This window comes from Musca domestica, unplaced genomic scaffold (genome assembly GCF_030504385.1).
Source record: "Musca domestica strain aabys unplaced genomic scaffold, Musca_domestica.polishedcontigs.V.1.1 43, whole genome shotgun sequence".
NCBI lineage: Eukaryota > Metazoa > Arthropoda > Insecta > Diptera > Muscidae > Musca > Musca domestica.
Window position 1 is genome coordinate 4,690,627 of NW_026712332.1, and position 26,779 is coordinate 4,717,405.

Below are 26,779 nucleotides of genomic sequence, written 5' to 3' on the forward strand. Positions count from 1 at the left end.
TTTTTATATTTTTTTATTTATTTATTTATTTTATTTTTTCAAACTAATTTATTCTATAAACAGTCTGTAGTTGAACAGTCATTTAACAAGAAACAATAAATTATGTATCAAAAACCTACTTTTCAATTTCTTTCTTTTTTTGTAAGTTTTCCAAGTCAAATATTTCTTTGCAACAAACAGATGTCAGAACCTCTACCTTGTTATCGCTATTAATTAAAATATCATCTTCGATTCGAATGCCTACTCCGCGGAATTCTTTAGGAACATCGGTCCTGTGTTTCGATATATAAACTCCAGGTTCAACAGTGCAAACCATTCCAGGCAAAAGTTTTAGAGATCGAGGCATTAGTGGTGTATCGTGCACATCCATTCCCAAGTAATGAGAGACGTGATGTGGGCAAAATTGATATCCAGCCTGTTAAACAAAAATTGTTATTAACAAATTATGTACAAACAATTTCTCCTCTTATACCCTCGTGAGACCGACAACATCAGTTATATGTTTTGGCACCAAACCAATCTCCTGCAAATATTTCCCCAGGCGTAGGCACATTGTGTCAAATAAATGATCCAATGTTTGTCCGCCTTCATTTAAAAGGGTCCCTGAAAAAAAGTAATGGTAATTATAAGAAGGATATATCAAAGTATAGCATAAAAAAATGAGTATTAATAGGTATTATTGACATATGGATATTCATTTATGTTAGAATTAGAATGGTGTAAAATGGCCAAGAGGAGATTTACTGTTAAGATTGAAATATGTAAAAACGCGTTTCTTTCGGTTAGGCCGAACTTTTAATAATCTCAAACATGAGGTAAGGAAAACATTGAAAAATAAAAGAATCGGGATTCGATATTGGGTCAACTTCCATATTTGCCAGTGAAATCAGTTGGTAAAAAGTCTTCAAAATGTCGTAAATTCGATGGTACCGATTTCCTCCGATAGTGGTTGTTAAATATTACGAGTTAGAATTTTTATGTGGCTAACGTCACCAAAATCCCAGATTTTTTTAGGTGTCTACTCCAGCGGTTTCTGCCAAAAAAAAGTACCCATTACAGTCTCTACCGAATTTTAAACGATTGAAAAAGAACCCATTACGAACCTTAAGTACCAAAGTTTGAACAACTCCGTTAGAAAGTGTAGCTAAAATCAACAGAATATCGAATATCGGGAGGTACTAGGATTATATATAATAATCTGTCATAGGAGGTACATTACAAACTCTAAGTGCCGAAAATAATTCTGTTAAAAAATGTCACCAAAATCAACAAAATACCGAATATCGGAAGGTATAGTTATATGGGTGCTGTACGAAAACGTGGACTAACATAACTCATTTATGACCTTACCCGGCCTACTACACAAAATAAACATATACCCAAAACTTTAGCTGCATATCTCAATTCGTTCGAAAGATAGCGTGATTAATGCAGACAGACGGACATAGCTAGATCCGCTTTGAATTTTAATCTGATCAAGAATATATATATTTTGTACTTTGTTATGATGGAAATGTAGCAAATAAAATCGGATGTACTCTAAATCTCAAAATATGGGCTTAAGAAGATTCCTTATATTTTTGTAGAATGATAAAAAGAATTGACAATGTAAATAACGCGTTTTACTAAAATACGTTCGTTGGAAATGGGGATGTAGCGTTGCATATGTAATGAGCCGAAAGCTATACCTTCATAGGGTCTGCATCGATAAATATTTAAAACCCTTATTATTTTTGTGGATTGTTATTCCTTGTTACAAATTAAAGCGTAGAACAAGAACTGTGTTTTTTCAACACACAGATTTTGTCTGCACATTCATGCGTTTGTCATTCCGTTTGTAACTCATCGAAGTAATCATTTTAGGCCCAACAAAGTATATACATTCCTCATCAGCGAAAAATTCTAAATTGATTTAAACATGTCTGTCCGTCTGTTTTAATCACGCTAGAGTCCAAACGACTAGAGCTAGTGGACTTCGCTCAATGCTACATCAATATGAATGTGTTGTGGGATACTATTAACAAGCAATGTATACATCAAATAAATTATATAAAATACATTAAAGATAGAATTCCTGATATTCTTTTCATCACATTAAAAGTTTCTCTGTGCAGGCATTCACCTTTTTTGAGCGAAAATCGTTGTTAGGATTTAAAAACCGAAATCGTTTTAAGGATTTATAAAACGTTGCTTTATGTCAGTATGGTTCGGTCTTCATTAGAATATAGTTGTGTATTATGGAGCTCATTTTCTACATGTTATTCCATTGCAGAATAATTTGTTTTTGTACATAATACAAGTGTCAGAGTTATATGTCCGAAAATGTAAACAAAATAATTATTTTTCAATTAATTATTTTAATTTCAAAAATATACATTTTTGGAATTTGGATTATTAAATTTAAAATGCAGAAGAATAGTTCCTCAATTATTTAGTTTGAATGCTTTCATATCTTTCTCCTAAATGTACAGTTGTTAGCTGTATGTCCTAATCTCTCTATACTTCTAGCAATCGCTAGAAAATCGTGGAAAAAGCAACATCCATTTCAAATTGAAAGCAAACTGCATACACACATAAAGTATTCTACATTTTGCAACTTTAGAAAACACGAAATATACAACTATGTTTCTTAATAGGGTGTCACTCCTTTTTAACCGCGAAAAATATTTTGGTTGCAGTTGGCATTTTGTTAAGTACAACGGCGATTTTTCTATTATTATAAGCCGAAAAATGTTCATGTTGCTCTGTAGTGAAATTTTATATTTAAAAATGATATACCTATTGTATATCAATGGAATTAAATCACAAAACGTCATATCGAGTTTGACACTAGTATTACTATAGAGTCAAATCAGCTGGGACCATGGTAGAATAACAAAGTAACCCTTTCAGGCCAGCTGGTATCAAATTGATATGTCAAAAAATTGTTGTAATTTGAATTCGCCTTTCATTTACACACAAAAAATTGTTGTATGATTTCAAACTTTAACATTGCAATTGATAGAAAATCGAGATGTTAGGTTTTTATAGAGCATAGGAGATAAACCGATACATGGAATTTCATCATCTTTTTGTACGGATTTTAACTATGTTATACACTACAGGACTTCAACAGTGAAAGGTGAATGAATCCAAATAATATTGGATTGGTTTGGGGAACAAAACATTGACAATTTTTGGGGTGTGATTAAATATTGAGATAATTTTTTTATTTCAAATTGTTCGAATGTATAAAAGTTATCTATACATAAACGACTTCCTGTCTACTATATATTTCATAGGTGAGCAAAGAATATGCCTGGACTCACAGTAGACTTAGCCCCCTGTATCTTCTTTAATTTTTGATCCAAATCTTAAGTAAGCCTGAGGAATAAATATACCCTAAGTACCTTTTAGGTAGCATGTCACTACATCACTGAAAAAGCGAGAAAGCTGATGATTTATCAAAAGAAAAAAAAGGTACACCCCACAACCACCACAAAACCAAATTTTAAAGCATCAAAACTAATTTTCCGGATATTTTCTTGTAAAGAACATTTTCGCTGTTGAATATGAAATCAACGTTGCCAACGTAACCAAGACTGCATACTGTGTAAGGAGATAACAACGATTGGACATCTATTATCGCAAATGTCCTTCGTTGGCACGCTGGAGACTACGCATTATGGACGATCACTCCATTTCCATTCTTTGTGATTTTCAAAAATGTTGTATTGAACGTGCTATAATCAAACCAAGATGCAGCGGCTTCAGCATTACTCACAATCGATGTTGGAAGTTTAGAATATTTGCTTTTGTAATAGAAAAAACAACAATTTTGAAAATTTTAAACTCAATATTTTGATTGGATAAAACAATTTGCCCCAAATTTTGTACTTCAAATCAATTCGCCCTGACTACAACTTTGACATGTCAAGTTTCCAAAAAAGTAGCTTTGTTGTAATTTTCGCATATTTTTCCAGTCAAAGTGAAAGAGCGCACTAAATGACGATTGTGTCTCCGTATATGACTTTTATGTGGCGTTTCCACTGCACTTGATTCGCTCTCTATTCGTTGTTCGACCCTTAACTATGAAAAAACTACCTTATTCTTCACACAAAATTTCCTGAGCGAACACTCATATTTGTAAGTTGTTCAAATTAAATCACTCTCAGAACAATGAAAAAATATGTCCCATCCCTAACAAATGAGGGCATTTATCGAAAAAATAAATTATGACATTTAACAATTAAAAATAGAAAAAATTGATGAAATTTAAAAATTTTTGGGAAGACTGAAAATTATGAATGAAAACTACAATGTTGAATGGCGTATGTACATTCAAACGAAAGGAAATTTTGTTTTCTCTCTCATTCGAGGTACGCATTTGGTCCACGAGTTAAATTTTCCACAGACAACTGCAAACAAAAGAGGCAATATTTTCAAAATGTTTCTATCGGCAGAAAAAATGTTTGACAAGTGTCTCTCCAGCAGAAATTAAAAATGGAAAAACACAAAAATTTGTTCAAAATGTCAACATTTACACAAAAAGCTGAAAACTTGAATGAAAATTGTAAAATTAATGATATAATAAATCTTTGGGAGGAAAACAATAATTTCTTCTATTCATATTAGTGAGAATTTCATGTATTTTCGTATAAATTCCCATTAAAATCCACAAACAAAATTTTTGAAAAAAGGAATTACTTTACTATAAATTACGAATCGTGCCGTATGAACGGGTTAATTCGTGTACCTAATTCTGAGAGCGAACAACGTTGTTCGGTTTCCAATGGAAACATGCTATTAAAAACTGTTTCTGTCTTAACCATTAAATAACGATGACATTTTGACTCTCGCAATTGTGGTTTTCAAAAACATTTGTAGGATAATAGTACTCGTAATTTCTTTTATCCATATCCTACAGTAATATATATCCAATTTCGAAAATTCGTCTTGACCGAACTTAACGCTTTTTAACTTGTTTACATTATAAAATCGTCAAAATAGAAACCAAATGTTGTTACGGCATCCGAAAAAGTCGATGCTACAGGTTCCCCTATTCGTCGGTGTTCCGTTTTGCTTGAACTTTCCTCAATGCGTGGGCGTCCTCTCAATGTAGAGGGTTCCTACGTGTAGTCTTCAAATATACAAAACCTAAATGCATCCGTATCGAGTCAATCTTTTGAAGTCGTTTCTTTCCATGCTGCTCTTTTTCAAGAAGCCACGACGAGCGCTTTTGTTGTAGCAGCTCATACTGCTGTGTCCGTTCTGATTCATCTCAATCGGGTTCTGCTTCTAAGTCCAGCCTCAAGAAGGACACAACCAATACGAATTAAGGCGACTGGCCCATCCGGCTAACTGCTTCAGCTGCGATGGGAGGCTGTTGTGTCCTAGTACGGTATACACTCTATATCCTTCCATGGCTTCTGAGACCGCGTCAGAGTGAATACCATTCAGTCCTGCTTGATAGGTCTGTTGATCTAGAGACTCTTTTTTATACATCTCTATCTCTCTCTCGCTCTAGATCATGAAAGTCTTTCCTTACGTGACTGGGCGGAGGTTGCTTATCCACGAGATGATGATTGAGATGGCTCTGGCCAGATTATTTTTCAATTAATTATTTTAATTTCAAAAATATACATTTTTGGAATTTGGATTATTAAATTTAAAATGCAGAAGAATAGTTCCTCAATTATTTAGTTTGAATGCTTTCATATCATTCTCCTAAATGTACAGTTGTTAGCTGTATGTCCTAATCTCTCTATACTTCTAGCAATCGCTAGAAAATCGTGGAAAAAGCAACATCCATTTCAAATTGAAAGCAAACTGCATACACACATAAAGTATTCTACATTTTGCAACTTTAGAAAACACGAAATATACAACTATGTTTCTTAATAGGGTGTCACTCCTTTTTAACCGCGAAAAATATTTTGGTTGCAGTTGGCATTTTGTTAAGTACAACGGCGATTTTTCTATTATTATAAGCCGAAAAATGTTCATGTTGCTCTGTAGTGAAATTTTAAATTTAAAAATGATATACCTATTGTATATCAATGGAATTAAATCACAAAACGTCATATCGAGTTTGACACTAGTATTACTATAGAGTCAAATCAGCTGGGACCATGGTAGAATAACAAAGTAACCCTTTCAGGCCAGCTGGTATCAAATTGATATGTCAAAAAATTGTTGTAATTTGAATTCGCCTTTCATTTACACACAAAAAATTGTTGTATGATTTCAAACTTTAACATTGCAATTGATAGAAAATCGAGATGTTAGGTTTTTATAGAGCATGAGGGAAAAAGTGTATATTCAACATATGGTAGGCATAGGTAATATGAAGATCTAAAATTCGTGGATATTTGAAATAAATGAAATCGGGAATCAATTTCATATAGGAGATAAACCGATACATGGAATTTCATCATCTTTTTGTACGGATTTTAACTATGTTATACACTACAGGACTTCAACAGTGAAAGGTGAATGAATCCAAATAATATTGGATTGGTTTGGGGAACAAAACATTGACAATTTTTGGGGTGTGATTAAATATTGAGATAATTTTTTTATTTCAAATTGTTCGAATGTATAAAAGTTATCTATACATAAACGACTTCCTGTCTACTATATATTTCATAGGTGAGCAAAGAATATGCCTGGACTCACAGTAGACTTAGCCCCCTGTATCTTCTTTAATTTTTGATCCAAATCTTAAGTAAGCCTGAGGAATAAATATACCCTAAGTACCTTTTAGGTAGCATGTCACTACATCACTGAAAAAGCGAGAAAGCTGATGATTTATCAAAAGAAAAAAAAGGTACACCCCACAACCACCACAAAACCAAATTTTAAAGCATCAAAACTAATTTTCCGGATATTTTCTTGTAAAGAACATTTTCGCTGTTGAATATGAAATCAACGTTGCCAACGTAACCAAGACTGCATACTGTGTAAGGAGATAACAACGATTGGACATCTATTATCGCAAATGTCCTTCGTTGGCACGCTGGAGACTACGCATTATGGACGATCACTCCATTTCCATTCTTTGTGATTTTCAAAAATGTTGTATTGAACGTGCTATAATCAAACCAAGATGCAGCGGCTTCAGCATTACTCACAAACGATGTTGGAAGTTTAGAATATTTGCTTTTGTAATAGAAAAAACAACAATTTTGAAAATTTTAAACTCAATATTTTGATTGGATAAAACAATTTGCCCCAAATTTTGTACTTCAAATCAATTCGCCCTGACTACAACTTTGACATGTCAAGTTTCCAAAAAAGTAGCTTTGTTGTAATTTTCGCCTATTTTTCCAGTCAAAGTGAAAGAGCGCACTAAATGACGATTGTGTCTCCGTATATGACTTTTATGTGGCGTTTCCACTGCACTTGATTCGCTCTCTATTCGTTGTTCGACCCTTAACTATGAAAAAACTACCTAATTCTTCACACAAAATTTCCTGAGCGAACACTCATATTTGTAAGTTGTTCAAATTAAATCACTCTCAGAACAATGAAAAAATATGTCCCATCCCTAACAAATGAGGGCATTTATCGAAAAAATAAATTATGACATTTAACAATTAAAAATAGAAAAAATTGATGAAATTTAAAAATTTTTGGGAAGACTGAAAATTATGAATGAAAACTACAATGTTGAATGGCGTATGTACATTCAAACGAAAGGAAATTTTGTTTTCTCTCTCATTCGAGGTACGCATTTGGTCCACGAGTTAAATTTTCCACAGACAACTGCAAACAAAAGAGGCAATATTTTCAAAATGTTTCTATCGGCAGAAAAAATGTTTGACAAGTGTCTCTCCAGCAGAAATTAAAAATGGAAAAACACAAAAATTTGTTCAAAATGTCAACATTTACACAAAAAGCTGAAAACTTGAATGAAAATTGTAAAATTAATGATATAATAAATCTTTGGGAGGAAAACAATAATTTCTTCTATTCATATTAGTGAGAATTTCATGTATTTTCGTATAAATTCCCATTAAAATCCACAAACAAAATTTTTGAAAAAAGGAATTACTTTACTATAAATTACGAATCGTGCCGTATGAACGGGTTAATTCGTGTACCTAATTCTGAGAGCGAACAACGTTGTTCGGTTTCCAATGGAAACATGCTATTAAAAACTGTTTCTGTCTTAACCATTAAATAACGATGACATTTTGACTCTCGCAATTGTGGTTTTCAAAAACATTTGTAGGATAATAGTACTCGTAATTTCTTTATCCATATCCTACAGTAATATATATCCAATTTCGAAAATTCGTCTTGACCGAACTTAACGCTTTTTAACTTGTTTACATTATAAAATCGTCAAAATAGAAACCAAATGTTGTTACGGCATCCGAAAAAGTCGATGCTACAGGTTCCCCTATTCGTCGGTGTTCCGTTTTGCTTGAACTTTCCTCAATGCGTGGGCGTCCTCTCAATGTAGAGGGTTCCTACGTGTAGTCTTCAAATATACAAAACCTAAATGCATCCGTATCGAGTCAATCTTTTGAAGTCGTTTCTTTCCATGCTGCTCTTTTTCAAGAAGCCACGACGAGCGCTTTTGTTGTAGCAGCTCATACTGCTGTGTCCGTTCTGATTCATCTCAATCGGGTTCTGCTTCTAAGTCCAGCCTCAAGAAGGACACAACCAATACGAATTAAGGCGACTGGCCCATCCGGCTAACTGCTTCAGCTGCGATGGGAGGCTGTTGTGTCCTAGTACGGTATACACTCTATATCCTTCCATGGCTTCTGAGACCGCGTCAGAGTGAATACCATTCAGTCCTGCTTGATAGGTCTGTTGATCTAGAGACTCTTTTTTATACATCTCTATCTCTCTCTCGCTCTAGATCATGAAAGTCTTTCCTTACGTGACTGGGCGGAGGTTGCTTATCCACGAGATGATGATTGAGATGGCTCTGGCCAGAGACTTGAGAACTTTGTTCCTACTTCTGATTTTGTCGATTTAGTGGCGGATGTTTTTATATTCCTCGCAATGAAAAAGGCGCTTAGATTGACTAGGTAAGCGTTTATCCGATTGCAAATGTCATCAATGGTCCAGACGCCTCGTGCGTACAATCATCTGCGTACGTTATTATTTCTATGCCGCCTGGAGGGCGTGGAATGTCAGAAAGGGAGATATCACCCACCTTGGGGAACTCCCTGTTTCACTCTACGTATGTTCGACTTCTTTCTGAATTCCACGCACGACTGTCATCCACACATTTAGTGCCACCATAAGTGCTCTGTGGCTAATGATAGTTTGAGGAGTTTGGTGAGATATTGGTTCACCAAGTTCCTTCAACATAATCTCTTCAATCTGTCACTCTCGGGGTGTGCTCTATAAATTGCCTGTTAACATAACACGCGCAATTATCTATCTGCTACATGAACATCAGTTTGGTTGGGCAGTTCTCTAAAGCGGCGATTGGTTTATTCTCTGAATTCTTGCCAATTGGCTTTTCCATGGTTAAGGAAAGTACTTCGTTCCGAGTCTATGAAGTCGGGTGGTCAGGGTAAGTGGTCTGAACCTAATAAATGAATACGTCATTTATCAGGCCTGGGGCATTTCCCTTTATTTTGGTGGGTGCATCTTAATTCACTGTGGAATCCGTGGAGCTATCAATTTGCTCAGCCAGCACCATGCCCCTCTGATCGTTACCTAGGACGGAATGCCATAATTCGTGATGGGCATTGAATGCTCTTATCGCCAGACGGTTATTGCCTTCCATAAGTGAACTGATATTGGGCATATTTAATGGCTGGATGTACACGTTAGGTACCTCTACCTCGGCGGTTCCGCACTTGACCCCCCACCCATACATTCCATTTACGGGTCACTAGAGTGAAGCTCAGGCAAGCTAAGTCTGTACTGGACAGAGTGGTGCAATAGGAACGTTAATCCTCTGGTGCCATCCTTCCCCAATATGTCGTATTTATCACAATTTTGAAGCCTGTAGGTGGTACTCAACTTCGTTTTCTGCATTGCAGCGACCTTGATATTCTTCCGACTCATGAAGCTTACAATTTCGTTGATCTTACAATGCAACGTAGGTTCAACTGCTGCATGAATTGCTGTTGTGGAGATTGTTGGAGGATTTCGTACTGCGACGCCAATGTAGACGTCGTACGACGTGGACGACGCAGATGATGACTCACTGTGGTCTACATTTACGCAGCAGGAAGCAATGTAGTCCATATCGCTGTACTCCTGTATCCGGTTTTAAGTCGGAACAATTCCGGAAATGCAGCCGCCCCATGCATCTGTTGCATCTTAACGAGACCGACCTTTGGTGGATGTGATTATGACAAACGGAGCAGAACTATGGTCCGGCTCGGACCAAGAGAATACGGAGCAAACATTCCGAGTAGTGAAAATCGGATGGACACGAACATGTATTTTCTGGGTTGACGGCCCCTGGTCCTTTGTTTCTTTCCCGAATTTACGTTTATATCAAACTACTTTTAGGTCAAATTTAGGACTTAAATGAGATTATAAATCTCATAAAAAAGAAGGAAGGATCCTAATTGATGAATCATTTCACATCTTCAAATGTGCACGTTTTACACTGCATCTAAAACATAAACATATAACATTTAACATTTTGCACTTACCAATTAACTCTTTCTGTAGCTGCAAGACAACATCATACAAAATTTTTTGGGACTCTGTGAATTCACCACTTACTGGCCATGTCCTCGTTATATCACTCGTGTACCTGTATGTGTATACAAAACAATTATTGTGCTATCATTATAAAAATACTTTTCTTAAAAACTACGCGGTATACGTGGACTTAGGCAAGTAATATATAGCTATAATAGATTATAGCTACCGAAATGTAAGTTACCGCTGAAACCTTCAAAATATCGGAAATCAATAGATACCTTTATAAGAGGGCTATACCTAGATGTTGATCGACATGGCTAATACCGATCATTTTAGACACGCCAAGTTAAAAAAACATAATTGAATAGTGTGGACGTAATGCATCATGAGGTGGACGTTAAGTCGCGTTGTAAACTAAGTAGGATGCATATACATTACATCGACAAATTGTTCACAATAAAATTGAACTACACCGGAAAGTTGTTGTTATGTATTGATCGTAAAAGAATAATCACGTTGTATCTTGCTGTTAGAAAGACAGATCATGTTCGTGACGTAGTTTCAGGCAAGGTAAATAAGTTCTGGAGCAAATGTAACAAATAATGAAAATCAAATGTTTTTGTTAAAATGTAGTATTTTTATTTTTGCCGTCATCTATATTTATAAATATGTTGTGATATAATATATATAATCTAACATTTTAAGTTAAGTTGCAGATACAGTCCTCAGTCTAGGAATGTCATTCCCTACTTTTTTAAAAAACGTGTGGTTTCATTTCATTTCGGTTTTCAGCGAAATTGACTTGTGTTCTCTCGTTCGAACCATCGTCAAACTTAGATCGAGCTCGGAGATGGGCAATATCGGTCCACTCCCTATGATGCCTCCCCCACAAAATATCAAAATTTTCAAAGAAAATAGTTTTTTGCACAGAAAGAGAAAGGATAATCCGATTTTGCTCCAACTTTGGAAATCCTAATATTTACATCAAGGGTCAAAGTTTTGAATAATTATAACTCTTATAAAATGTGATATAAGTGTACGATTGTCTTCAAATTACACACATCAAAATATACCTCCCCCGCAAAGGGTCCAAAATTTTGAAAATTCATTAAGCTCATAAAACATGAATTTAACATCCGATTCCATTTAAGGCTTGGTACATCTCAATATTTCCATCAACAAAAGATCTTTTATAAAAATGGTAGAGATCGGACCATTTATGTTGCTACCTGCCCCACATAGGGTTCAAGATTTTGAAAAACAAAACGCTCAAAGTAATCGAAAAAAAAAAGGATCCAACTTTCTTTAAATTTCATACATATAAGCATTTTTGCTAACACAAGATCTGTTTTGAAGAGCCCTATTACTGTGAATCCCTTCGGGTAGCTAACCCACAAATAATGAAAATTGTTAATACTTCTTTACAACTCGCTATATCTAAATATTTCTTCTCAACCAGAAACATGGGATAAATCTGGAATTTATGATTTCGCATAATATTGGATATATAACCGATTTTTTGTAATTTTGTACATGCCAATATTTTTATGTTATCTACTGCATATAGGGTGAACAATTTGAATAATCATAACAGAAGTTAAAATATATTTCCGCTATTTGTGATACTCATTGGTCAAATGGCTTTTAAATTGCAGCATTAAGTAAATAAATAAAAAAGGAAGATTGTTGAACTACTACAATCAAAACATTACGGGAATGTTATCAAAAATCTTTTTCGGCATATTATCACCAAAACTCCCATGTGTTGAAAAATCAATATATAAATTGCTGAAATGCAAAATAATTAGTGGGGGCAAATGCTTTCGTGGGAAATTTGAAATTCGGTACAACGTTTTTTGTTTGAATTTCCTCCTTTAATGTACGTTAGGTATACACATTTTTATACCCTCCACCATACATAGTATGGAGGGTATATTAAGTTCGTCATTCCGTTGGTAACTAATCGAAATAATCATTTTAGACCCAACAATGATCAGTGTAGAATTCTAAGACAATTTAGCCTTGTCCGACCGTCTGTTGTAATCACGCTACAATCAAAACGAATTCAGATATGAAGCTAAAATTTTGCACAGATCTCTCTTTTGTCTGCAGGCGGGTCAAGTTCGAAGATGGGCTATATCGGTCTACGATATCGTATAGGCCCCATATAACGTTACCCCCCTGCTATTCGTTATTTTGAAATGTCTGAAATTCTACACAAGGAGTTCTTTGTGAGCACTTTACACCCTGAAAGAGAATTTTCTATATAGGTCTACGATATCGTAAAGCCCCCATATAATGGTACCTCCCAATATTCGGTATTTTGATGATTTTAGCCACATTTTCAACGGAATTGTCTGAAATTCTACACAAGGAGTTCTTTTTGAGTACTTTATCCCTTAAAAGATAATTATCACGATATCGTATAGCTCCCATATAAAGGTACCTTCCGATATTCGGTATTTTGATGATTTTAGCCACATTTTTCAACGGGATTCTACACAAGAAGTTCTTTGTGAGTACTTTACCCCCTGGAAGAGAATTGCCTATATAGGTCTACAATATTGTATATCCCCTCATGTATCGGCACCTTCCGATATTAGGTATTTTAAAGATTTTAAAAGAATTTTTAATGGATTTTATTTTTTTTTTTTTTTGACAATTTTCTAATTCGTTCCAAATGGTGGAGGGTATTCAAAGTTCGGCCCGGCCGAACTTACTGTTTTTTTACTTGTTTAGTTTAATTTTGTTACAAAATGTAAAGATTTTTCCTGATAAAAAATTGGAAAAATAATGAGTGCTGCTACATCAACGAATTTTGATGGATCGTATTGAAATAGGTTTATATCGATTCAGATTTTCCCTGTAATCAATTTTTACTATAATTCAGATAATGATACTCATTAGTCTTCATACGAAGTTTCACAAAATCAGTGCAAATCAAATAAGATGAATTCACAGTATATGAAGATTTCGCGGGTTGCACCCATTTACAAGATAATTTTATGGGGATGGATTTTTGCCGAAATTGTTTGTGAATTACCGCATTCGACGTTAAGTCAATTCAATTACGAAATGTTGTTCCCATTCCAATTTACATTTTTGAACAAAATAATTACTTTTGTTTGAAACTTCATAAAATATATTTTTAAACAATATTTTAAGAAATTGTGTTTGGTATGAATAAATAAATATTAAACGATTATGTACCGCTTCGAACACATTCGAGTCTAAATGCTCCGTAATGTTCTGATTCTAGGACCACTAGTTCACTATATATAACATTTTTGCTCCTTTAGTTGGAAAACTTCAGCCTTATGCGTGCTAATAAATGAGTTGTGCCATTACACGATAAGACGTGGACATATTATTTTTGATCGAGATGTTATATCCCTTAGAACATTAGATCTTTCTTTAGTTACACACAACCAAAAGCGCAAATACTATCTCTGTAGTTTAAAATGTCTACACTAACATTCAAATAAGGCTTATGTTTTGAATGTGAAATATTAGCCTACTTTTTTGTAAGTAGCGAGTTACGATAATCACCCTGCTACCAAAAAACACTAACACTACATTGTTTTATCTACTAGTATTCTTTTGTATTCATTTGTTCATAAGAAACCCAACATACCAAAAATACAATACAGCTTGAGAACAATATTATAAAAATATAATTTTTCAACAATGCTTGAGAAACACTTATGTTCCACAAACATTTTTCAAATCTGTCCCTTGTTGACAAATTAGTTTTGATTTTTTGTGAAAATTGTCAGCAAGAAATTATTTTCTTTGGCAAAAAACAAAATCACGCGAATTTAGGACCCATTTCTGGACCAAACCCTTAAGGTATGCATGAATAATAAATCCGGGAATCTTTCACATAAATTATTCCAATCCCATTTCAGATTGGAAGCATCTTAGTGGAAGAGATGCAGAAGTTCAAATAAGGGAGAAGAAAGCGTCAGTGTATCAAGGCCACATGAGGCAGTGACTACTGGGATGTCCATCAAGAAAAAAATGTGAAAAATGATTAAAAATTAAAAAAATAATAATATTATATACTATTACAAAAATAAGTTTATTATAATATTATTTTTGTAAGCTTATTCTACAATTTCAAGTATAAGCTTATAAATAAGGGTTCCGTTTCGATTATTCTTCACTTGTTACACAAACATTTTTCAATGTTTTCTCAAGATTTTCTCAAGCTTAAGGCTTATGTTCATAAGCTTATTGTAATATTATTCTCAAGCCATTTTGGTATGTTGGGAAGTCAAGAAAGCGCATATAAATACATATGCACTTTCTTCACTTTCTTTTCTTTACAAGTTAAAACTATGTTTAAATTCTGGAAAAAACAAAAAGATGAAGATATTTTGTCCTGAGGGCCAATAAGTCGGGGAACGAGCAAAAAAAAAATCAGTACAATTCATTCTGAAGGAAGAGGATTGAAATTAAAGAACTATGTTGGTAAATGTACTGAAGGAGATCAGTGTGGTTACAAGAGTTGTTTAAAAAGTCCCTGTAGTTTGTGGAACACTTGTAGTATCACAGGATTCAAAAGCACTACCGGAAGATTTAAAAATATGCTAAATACAGCCGTAAAAATTGTAAATTTCATCAAAACAAAGCATTTACCAACACGTATGTTTCAGAAGTTGTGTGAAGAAACGGGTGGTGCTTATACATTTCTTCTTCACCATACCGATAACATAGGTTATCCAGAGAAAATGTGCTGAGACGATTTGCGGAAGTACGACATAAAATATCAATCTACTCATCAGAAAAATCCCAATGTATTGAACATCTACATAATGAAGAATTCGTGCTTAAAATAACACATTTCTCCAATATTTTTCGGAATTAAAGGAACTTAACTTGTGTCATAAAAAAGCGACTTTTGTGAAAGAGTTGTAAAAATATCATTGTTTTGAGACACTTTTTGAAACTCTCGAGTAAAATTCGAATTGGATATGTAACACATTTCTGGATCAGCTATCAACTAATGTGTCGAAAAAAGCGAGTGAATAGCTCATTGATTTGTCGGTAGATACATCATTGAAATATAATTTCATTCGCAAACAATGAACGAAATTCTGGCATTCCGTTGGTGGGAAACATCCTTGCTTTTTTGATGAAGCTATCAAAGTCCTCCTCTCCTGTACTGTTTTATATCTATGTGAGTTACTATTCTAATATCTAAATTATTGCTGAAACTATAATGACCAAAGATATAAAAAAACATAATAATGGTTCACATTAAAAAAAAAAAAAAAAAAAAATATATATATATATATATATACATATATATATATATATATATATATATATATATATATATATATATATATATATATATATATATATATATATATATATATAACGAACAGATATTACCAGTATTTTTCTGTTATTTTTTAGGCAGACAAAAGGCGAGCCCTAATTTTTTAAGTTATTGTAAAAACTGTAAGTGCTCCAAATGACCGTTAAACAGCATTGAACACATAATATATTAAATTACCCTTTCCATCTATAATCCCGTCGGTCGAGAAATTATTAAGGAATTTAAGACCAAACACTAGATTTTATGTTTTTAATCATTACTACATATGGCCACGAAGTCATAATTAATATTTTAAGCATGCGTGAAGCGATTTTTCGTACATTCAACATACCCTAACAAATTAACAATGTTTCCAGTCTATAATCCACCTAGTTAAGTCACGACATAAATATATATATACGAACACGATTTTCGTTCTGTGTTCAATTCAAATCACTCTTAGAACTAAAATGAGGTATTATGAATGACAGCGTTACCTAAAATTCGACGTCCCCCATCCAACTTTACCGACATACGACGAAGGTAGGAATTTCAAAGTTGTACAATTGTTTTGTGTGTGGTAAATTTTGTATTTGGGAAATACAGACGTACAATACATTTAATCATAGTGGGGAAATGAAATATTTGTTTACGCTACGTCGAATTTTAAACAATGCAATGAAAAGTAAATTATTCAATAGTGTATTAAGTTAATTTTTGTGTCTCATCTGAAACAAGCTTCTTATCCACGACTTTGAATTTCTTCAGAAACCGGGAAACAAAAGTCATAAATTTGGGAATCGACAAAAATAATTGTGACATCACATTTATGAAAAATTAATAAAATTAGTAATACAATAAATCTGCAAATAAGGATGCAATCAATCTTTGTAAAAAATATTATTATCTTCGGCTCATATTAGTGCGTATTTCATGTATTATCGTTCGAATTCCCATAAAAACAAGAAACAAAAAGGAGAAAAATGGAATTATGGTGCTATTAATTACGAATCGTGTCGTGGGGACGCATTGATTGGTCTATGTAATTTTAAGATCGAACAACGTAATTCAAATACAAATGTGAATTTTAAAATGAATAAGAAAATGTATCAAGCTTATTTAATTTTTTTCCTTTGAATAACATGGAATAACACATCTCTTGTAAAGATAATTATTTGCGAAGTTTCTTTACCTTGGTGTTAATATGTATACTATCGTGCCCCATCAACGGCTTTTTCCCAGAAACTACAACCTACTTACTGCTTTTACAACTTTTGCCTTTTAGTAAGAAGACTGTTCCCGTTCAAAACAAACGTTATGTATCCTCCCCATGTAATAGTATGACACAAAGACATGCTTACCCTGCATATTCACAACCGGCGTCCATCAACAACAAGTCATTCGACTTCAATAGTTGGGTGTTATTTATATAATGTATTGTTGTTGCGTTGTTCCCACTAGCAACAACGGGTGGATAGGCCAAATAATTAGCATTTCGCATTCTACATTTGAAGTCAATCATTGCGAAAATATGGTGTTCTGAATGACCCGGCCGAGATTCACTCATTACTTCATTAATTGAATGAGATGCTATTTCACATGTTCTTCTCATTAAATGCTGTTCTGAGGGAGACTTAAAAAGTCTCATTCCTTGTATTATAGCAGAAGGCGACTCTACGAATAAGGAAGTTGAGCTTTTTTTAGTAATCTCTCCAATGTTTTGTAATTCACATGACTTTGCATCGAACCAAATTAGAGGCTTTTTAAATTCTATGTGCCTTTTCAGCTCATTTTCATATGAGTCAACGGGGTATGCCTCATCCAACCCAAATAATTCAACAGCCATATCCACTCCAGTTCTTGGTCCCTCCCACAGCTCTACATGTTTGTCTTTCGGCCTCATAAACATCAAAGATTTTGTATTTCCTGTTTCGTCGATGTACATCGCAAGAATCGTATCCGGCTCTAAACATCCTGACAGATAGTAAAAATCACTGTTTTGTCTAAAAATGTACGGTATCTTATCACTCATATATTTCTTAGTAGATGAAGGAATAATAATCTGCAAAGAAATAAGTAAGTCTTAGTTTTACAAACAGGACGTTTTAAAATGTTTTAAGCATGTTCTGTGCATAAGATATGGGTGAACTCGAAATATAATATGAATGTGATTCAACTGGTTATTCCGTTGACAAAACCTAAAATATTCGTCTGAGACAACAAGTATGGTTTTGAACAATGGTTTCTTACTTTTTAGATTATGAGACATGCCTCATAATGAAAATTGTTAGATATAATTATGGACGATAAACTGGTCAACAAATTGTGTTATAAAACGATCCATTAATTCCTTGAAATATGAACAATCAATAATGCAGCGCTATAATTTACACATAATTTAATATTTAGAATTAAAGACCAATAAAAATAAACTCTCGAAAACTAGGGTTCACAAGGCGGCACCTATTGAAATTACTCTTCAATTTTTAATTCATCGTAACATGGGTAAAGATTGGCCATAAACAGTTTTTCGTAGTTATTTAATAGAATTGCTCTCACTGTTTATGTTCTAATTGATTTAGAAAGCCGCGCTGCTAATTTTAGAATGGCAATAAATATACATTTGTAAACATTTTAACATTTTTTTTAATCTGGCACTACAAAAATATGCAACAAAACCTTGAAGATATATTCTGAGTTTTATCTTCGTCTATAATTTATTACTTGGTTATGGTACAACGCTGATTTTACAACTGTTATGGAACAGAAAAAAATACTAAAAACACACAAAAGAACGTGTATTTCGTTCAGCTAATTTATTGGAACCTAAATAAATTATTGAAATGTTTCGGTTTGTGGTATAAGATAATTTATTTTTTTTTTTTGTTCTGTGGGTTATTGTTGTAGTGTTTTGGGGCTCACGATGAATGATAAGTGAATGAAATTTTGAGCAATAAAGTTTCCTTGGTAGTGTATATTTTCTGCAATTTGAAGGTTCCCAGCGGATTTTTTTGCACATACATCTTCTAACTGAGACCACTGACAATGTAGGTGCGACTCATCCAAAGCCTGTATACAATTATGCAATATACAAGCGAATGTTGGATGAGTTCGAAATCTACCAACATCCGATTCAGATGAAAGTGTGATGGACACATTTTATTATATTTTGTTTTATTCTTTAATTCTAATATGGATTTTGTTTCACAATATAATAGCAATAAGACTCATCTAAATCGGATGCTAGTTGTATGCTATTAACCACTATTATTTAATTTTTTTCCTATTGACAAAATAGCATACATTTGGAAGGGTATTAAATTGTAATGGCCTGCGGACAGCTGGCTCTCGTCATTTTTCGTGTTTCTGTCCCTAGGTTTCTTGTGTTTCTGACCGTATTACCTCTAATATTCAGTTTCCGGCCAGCCTGAAATGCCTTCTGCGACCATTTCCGAGGGTCCAACAAAAAAAAATTGGATTTCAAGCAAACTATTCAGAAATGTAAGGGGGATAAAATCTAAATTATCTCGTCTATACACTGATAGTTTTGCCTTTGATTACAAAATTTTATCACTTTTCGAAACATGGTGAAAGCTGAAATGTTATGTCCAATATATCAAATACATCGCAAAGATCGTATAAATAAACAAGGTTGGGGAGTTTTTATTGCTGTTGATGCAACATATCGCTCCAATAGATTTTGAGCTAAAAGATTTTAATGATATAGAATTTATTAGCATAATTGTCGATTTAGGAAAATGTAAACTATTTGTCTCATGCTAATATATATATCATCCATAGTCAGAAGTTGCCTTATATTATCGCCATATTTCAGCAATATCATCTATAGTTCAGAAAATGAATGTTATTGATTATATTTTGGTCATTGGTGATTTTAACTTGCCATCCATTAAATGTCTCTTCCCAGACTAAGAATTGTTGGCTCTTTTAATCCCATCTGGGAATTCTAAACCATTTCTCACTTGATGTTATGAATCGCTTTAGCGCCTTGGACCTTCATAAAATAAATAGTATAGAAAAAAAATAATACTGACAAATTCTGAATTTAGCATTTGGTATCTCAACACTTCGAAAAGCTCAACGCAACAAGAGAAAGAAATTTTGATTACAAACGAACTAATTTTCATTGCCTAAATTCACTAATTTATTTTTTAGATATAAAATTTTATGTTGTAGCAATAATATTAATGAACTTGAATTCACAGTATGAATGTTTTCCTAAAATCGAAATAGCCTCATCCTCTGAGTATTGATACATTTTAAACTTAAAAAAAAACAAAGTGTATGAGGCCGTACCAAAACGGCCGTATATATATATATATATATATATATATATATATTGTATACATATATATATATATATATATATATATATATATATATATATATATATATATATATATATCTATATATGTTTGTCTAAAAATTGGTATTTGTAGTTCGTTAAGGGTGAGAAATAGTTGAAATTTACATTCAACAGAAGAAGTCAATTGTGAAAAAAAATGTGAGAAGTGCGCCTTCTAAGAACACCCTTCAGCGGTTATACGAACAATTTTCGACTGGTTTCGAGAGGCCATATAAAAGTCGCATTGATTTGCATTTGTTCCCGTACAAAATTCAATTGACGCAAAGAATGTTGCCTGCGGACAAGCCTCGTCGATTGGAATGGGCCCAAAGGTCCGTCGAATATGGACAACCCTGTATATCTATAAAAGAGGAAATTTTTTGCATGTTTGTTTGTAATTTATGGACTCGAAAAAAGCTGAACAGATTTTCCCAGTGTACTACAACATCGCCTGAAAGTAACATAGGCTATATACATTTTTGATATTCCACGCTTTCGAAACTTCAAAAACTTTTTCGAAAATATAAGAAATCTGGGTCTGGCATAGACTATGCTAATTACTCAAGGTATACTATAGATGCTCGTAGATCGTACAAAGATTATCCTAATGCAGTGAAAAAAATTAATATTTAATCCAATGTAGTCCAAAGTCCAGAAATTCCTGAAGTAATTATACTTTTTATTACTTGTCAGTCCCTATAACAAAATAATTGTATATTATTCATATAAAATTTAATAATTTCCCTTCTGATTCGAAACCGTTGTTGGTGCCTCTACATAAATCGAGCACTTTATGAGACGTTTTCAATTATTGCAAAGTGATGTGCCATTCAAAAGTTATTTGAAAAATTAATTACAGTAGCCTTTTTAATTTGGTGTCTTCACAATGCCACAGAGTTGAATTTAAAAAATTTAAGGATATATTTTTTTAGATCTAACTCTATATTAAATCATTAAAGTATAAGTGATTATGTGTTATCAACAGCAGATTCCTTCACTGATCTGGGTCTTTTGATGGCCCCAATTTAAATTTTAATAACCATATTATTTCTATGGCAAATAAAGCATCCGGTGTTTTAGGATTTTTAAACAGTTCCTCTGTGTGGGATCCTCAATATACTCTCTATTCCGATAAAATCGAATCCGTACAGAATCCGAAATGACACAGTAACATCTGATTTTCTTATTTCATCTATTAGAAAAAGTGTCCCCTTTAGAACTAGTAGATATCATCAGTTTTTAAATACTAACTTACATCGCTCTATCTAACTATGCGATGGGTGACCCCGTCAGTAACATGAGTGTTTATTTGAATTATTTATATTCTAACGTAGATTTTGGTATGAATATTGATACAATAAAATCTATATATTTTGTTTTTAAATTATTAACAGAGTTTATTTAGATAATTGTGTTTTTAACCGGCTGATGAAGTTATTTTCTGTAGCTGGAATTAACGCTTACTGATAATCCATCATGGTGAGGTTCATGATGTGTACGCGATCCTTCCGTATGGGGATGGTCAGCAGGGGAGGAAAATTATGGAAATGAGTTAGGAACGTTCGAAAAATGTCTATAAATTACCTGCCTGGTCGGTGTACGTTAGTCATAGTCTCCATATATCGGTCTCTGCAAATTTTAGATAATTTGATAATTTGAGAAAGATTATAAAATAAATTTAGTATTGTAGCATTTCAGGTTCTTCGATGACATAAATTTACTGTTTGTTATGGCCCTCATATAGTCATCTCATCTCTTTAAACGCACTGCGGTATAGTCACACATATAATATCCATTTCGTATTATATATATATATATATATATATATATATATATATATATATATATATATATATATATATATATATATATAGCTCTGATTTCGGTTGCTATTTTGATTTTAGCTGAATGAGCAGCAAAAATCATATTTTGATGGTTGTGAGTTGTCAAGGTCCCAAGTAATAAAACACGTGCATTTTTTGTAATCACACTATCTTTCGAACGAATCAAAGTAGATACTTGTTGAATTGAATAATATCTCATTAAACTGAAATAAATTTTATTTTCGAATTGTCTATGTATGCAAATACCAAATGTATAAAAAAGCTTATTTTATCGCAATTCATATTAACATGAACTTTTTATAAGCAACGCTGCACTCAAAAATGAATATTTGTTTTTGTTGGCTGAAACCCTTGCAAAGCAGTAGCTGCTATTTTGTTGCTGGACTACTATGATGTTAGGACTGATTTATATTCTGTTGCAGCTGCTCACTCCTATTTTGTGTTAGCTGACGATTTCAAATACCATTAGCTCCAGCGAATAAAGACAAACGAAACAATTAACGTACCCCTCTTACGAAGACGAATTTTTCAATCGTTGTGTACTCCAAACAAAACCACAAATATTTCAATTCCAGAAGTACACAAACAATACGAGATTGCCTTAATGTACTTCGGCTGTGAGTTGCCGAGCTGTATCGTTTGCGAACGAATCGCCGGGAAACTTTTGCAAACGTTTGTTGTGCGAAATGATGACTGGTGCATTAAGTTATGATTCTTAATATTGTTTTTTGTACTTATTTACATTTTATGATGGTCAAAGAAATTAATACAGAGGAATAATTTAAACTTTTATTTATTTTGTACATTATCTGTATTGAGTCAATATACAGGGAAACGTTTGCAAACGTTTACAATGAGTATTGTACTATTTCATTTCCAATGTTGAGTCATCCAGCAGAGTACATTTCAGTTCTGTTTTGGTTTCCACTAATCTACACAAACAGCACAGAGTGAGGAACATGTCCCGTTATCTTAATATCGGCTTTGTTTCGCTTCATACTTCAAGAAAATAAAGAACAAAACAATTGCAAACGTTTCCAATAGATTATTTTCGTTCGCTAATTAGCTCCCTTGGTAATGTTTTGTAATGTGTTGCTATTTGCTGGCGTAACTCACTGATGGGCCCCATATTTTGAAGACATTTTAGCAGCAAGGCTTTGTGTATTTCTTTATGTTGATACATTAGTAAATAAGTAAGGCCCGCCCGCAAATCCATACTCAGGAAACACAGCCAAAAAAGACTTTGTGACACAAAGATAGACTAGACTATTGCTTCTTTAAACGAGTAATTATTATTGTTGTTGTAGCAGTAGTACATGTAAGTGTTTGCGTTCTGTTCAAGCTCCAAGTTTAAAAATTCGGATACTTTAACGGGCTGTAGACAGAGATCTTTTAGTAGTATTAATTTGTAAATGCGTTTTTTTATTTTATTTATTATTATTATTTTTTATTTTATTTTATTTTTTTTTTTTTTGTAAAACAGATTCCTGTGAACAACTACAAAAGGCAATGGAAATAATAACGGAATAAAATATAAACAAAAAATAATATTTCTGTTTAAATGACATAGCAAACCATAGGGAAACAAACAAGTAAGAATTAGATAAATCGTTGACAAACTGTAGAAAGGGAACCAAGGTGACATCCTTGCGGATTTAGCATTTGTTAATATCACACAGTATTTCGAAATTTTAAGTATCCCTGCTATCTCAACACCGGCTCTCAAATGGTGGATATTTGCAGAAAGCATATTTGCGGATCTCAAATATTGAATATGTTCATTGATTTTAAACCAAAAAATATATTTTTTGAAAGGGATCGTCCATCAATAAAAGTCCAAGTTTTTAAGAAAAAAGTTCAGTCGGAGTTTCGACAGAAATATATCCTTACAATTTTTATGTTTACCTTATTAAACAAGAAAGAACATATCATAAAGATTAAATAATTCCAACTAAAATCTAGTATTAATACTTTGAAGAGAACAGAGAATAAATGAACTATATATTTAAATATTGATTGATAATATTGATCTGATGAAGATATTATGGAAAAATAGACTATTGTCGGGGTGATTCATTTACCCATTGAGGGATAGAGAAAAAATCAAAGAATTGACAAGGAGGTATTGGTCAAGGTCAAGGAAGGTATTGGCCTTTGTTTCTACTCGTTTACAAACCATACAAAACCTCATATTCGGTTTGTTTTTTAACTTTTTCCAAAATTTTCAATTTTAATAATTGTTTAGTTTTTTTTTTTTTTCATTTTATGTATCTGTAAAGAGAATTAATATTACAACAATTTCTTTGACATATCAATTTGCCTACAGATGGCCTGGACATGGGCTACCTTGTAATTCTTCCATGATACAATACAATATATTCATGAATAAATATATTGACAATGAATAATTTTGAAAAAAATTAAACATATGATTGCATGGCTTTACCTTTTTAATTCTAAAATGGTATGGACATAGATACAATAAAATCTAATATAATTTTGTTTTTAAATGATCAACGTATTTTATTAACGTTATTGTATTTGTAACCGGCTGATGAAGTTATTTTCTATAGCTGTCTGAGCAGTACTCGGGAATTTTGTTAATCATGCCATGGACTTTTAATCGATACATCTTGTCATTGTAGTCAGTCTGTGACGACTTATAGAAATATGAATATTAATTTGGGAAGTTGTCCTTGAATAGGTTGTAGCAAAAATTCTGCGATACATTCAGCAATATCAACGTGTATAACAAATTCTTCAATGTTAAATTTAAATATTGAGGACTTTAAAGAGACCTTGGAATCATGGAAGGATTTAGGGTTGTATTTTAATCTTTTTTTGGTAACAATTGAACAACCTACGATACTCTATGGTATATTTATAATTTATATGTAGGTTCATGTCACAACCAGGAAGGTAGATTTACTTCGTTTAATTGTTAAAAGAAAGTCTGTTGATGGCTTTTTAAGGCAGCCCTTGGAAATCTGTCAACGCAGGTGAAAGAGATTGAACTTCTGAATAATATATCCTGTTACTTATTACTTAAGTCTTTGAAATCGTCATATCTATACACAGATATTCTTCATCTTCTATAATTCCAAATTCGCCATTCATCTTGTTCATCTTCGATCAGACTGAATAAAAACACTCGTTAAGTTTTGTCGGTATTCTATAATTTCACTTACTTCAAATTATTTTTCGCTGTGACCAATGGGAAATTGTTTCAGTATTACCCTTGCATGGGGGATTCACCTAATTATCAATTGTTATTTTTCAAATCTTCGTCTATTTACTTGTCAATTTTTTTATTTAAGATATTTAAAATTAGGAATATTATAAAAAGCCTGTATTCATGACTTTGGATACGTGCATGGACCTTTGCGCTCAGTATTTGTATGTGTGGAAAAAATAAACAAAAATGAAATAAAAATAAGCTGCAATTTCTAATTCCTAAAACCATTAAATATAAGTTGGTCTAAAGACTGTGCATCTGCTTTTATCCGCAAAGAGACGTGATGGTCCAAAATTTGAAAAAAAAATGAAGTATTAAAGAACAGAAAATACTACTTATGATAGGCAGAATGAAGTGACAGTGTTCCGTTAGTATTCCTGTGGATTCCTCAGGATACTTGTCTGTGGTTGGATTTGTTGAGTGAGTAAGTTCAAGGAAATATCTATTCAAAACAATAACAATTTTAGCTATACCCTAAAATCAAAATAGGGCGGCGTCGATATGGTTTAATATAGGCAGTTTAAGGATGAAGAAGTACAAGATCGTTCCACAGTTGATCGTTGAGTTGGTCTTCGAGCGGCGTAGTTGTCATGAAAGGCAACTAACTAACCTGGGATAAATCTAGAGAAAACTCAGCTACGTGATTTAAGTCTTCTCAAAGAAAATTTTTAACGTACGATACTTATTAGTGGATTTCCAGATTTTCGACTGTAAGGTATAATAAACGCAGACTACGCACTACGTCACCCTAAATATTTATATCACATTAATTGGGATAATTAGACCTATCGATGTTAACTAACCTTGGATTAGTATTTCCTACACCTGAAGGAATACATACCAAATGGTTACGGTTGCCACATTTTTCCTTCAAATAATCAGCAGCATATTTTTGAACCCCATTAAGAAGACGTGCTCTTCGCTGTTGAAATTCCTCCACTTTTAAGCCTGGAACTAATTCATCTTTATTTACTATATGAGGGTGAGTTGAATGAACAGGTTGACCAAAGGTCTGATTATTTAGGGCATCCGAGATATTCTTTTCAGCATTTGTAACATTGTTGTATGAAGAAAATTTTGAAATAATCTTCTGTTTGTTTGATATCTGAAAGATATCTTTGGTAACAAAGAACATTTTGATTAAAAGGCCATTTAAATATCCTAAAAAATTTTACCTACCAAATTTACGCTGGATTCTCAATAGCGTGAACATTTTTGAGATTACAAATCTACTGCCAGAAACCAGTGCCGTTAAGCAAGAATGAAATAACGAGCGATAAAAAATAAAATCAAAACAAAACTACACACCAGGGTTATACAAATCGAAAATGGACTTAAAGTGACAATACCTTGATTCAATAATACAGGTAACCGCATTAGCCACAGCCGTGAAT

The 26,779-nt window shown here is 33.0% G+C and overlaps 1 protein-coding gene across 1 annotated transcript; it reads right to left on the reverse strand.

Moving 5' to 3' along the window:
- LOC101893231 (xaa-Pro aminopeptidase 3) lies at window positions 1-26,717 on the reverse strand. The gene is made up of 6 exons (XM_005192088.4): window positions 26,565-26,717; window positions 26,227-26,501; window positions 17,302-18,002; window positions 10,620-10,723; window positions 473-603; window positions 1-415 (listed from the first exon to the last, which is right to left on the reverse strand). Exons 1-6 carry the CDS (start codon window positions 26,596-26,598, stop codon window positions 116-118), a joined length of 1,545 nt encoding a protein of 514 aa, XP_005192145.2. The 5' UTR covers window positions 26,599-26,717; the 3' UTR covers window positions 1-115.
- Between the last annotated feature and the right edge of the window lie 62 nt (window positions 26,718-26,779).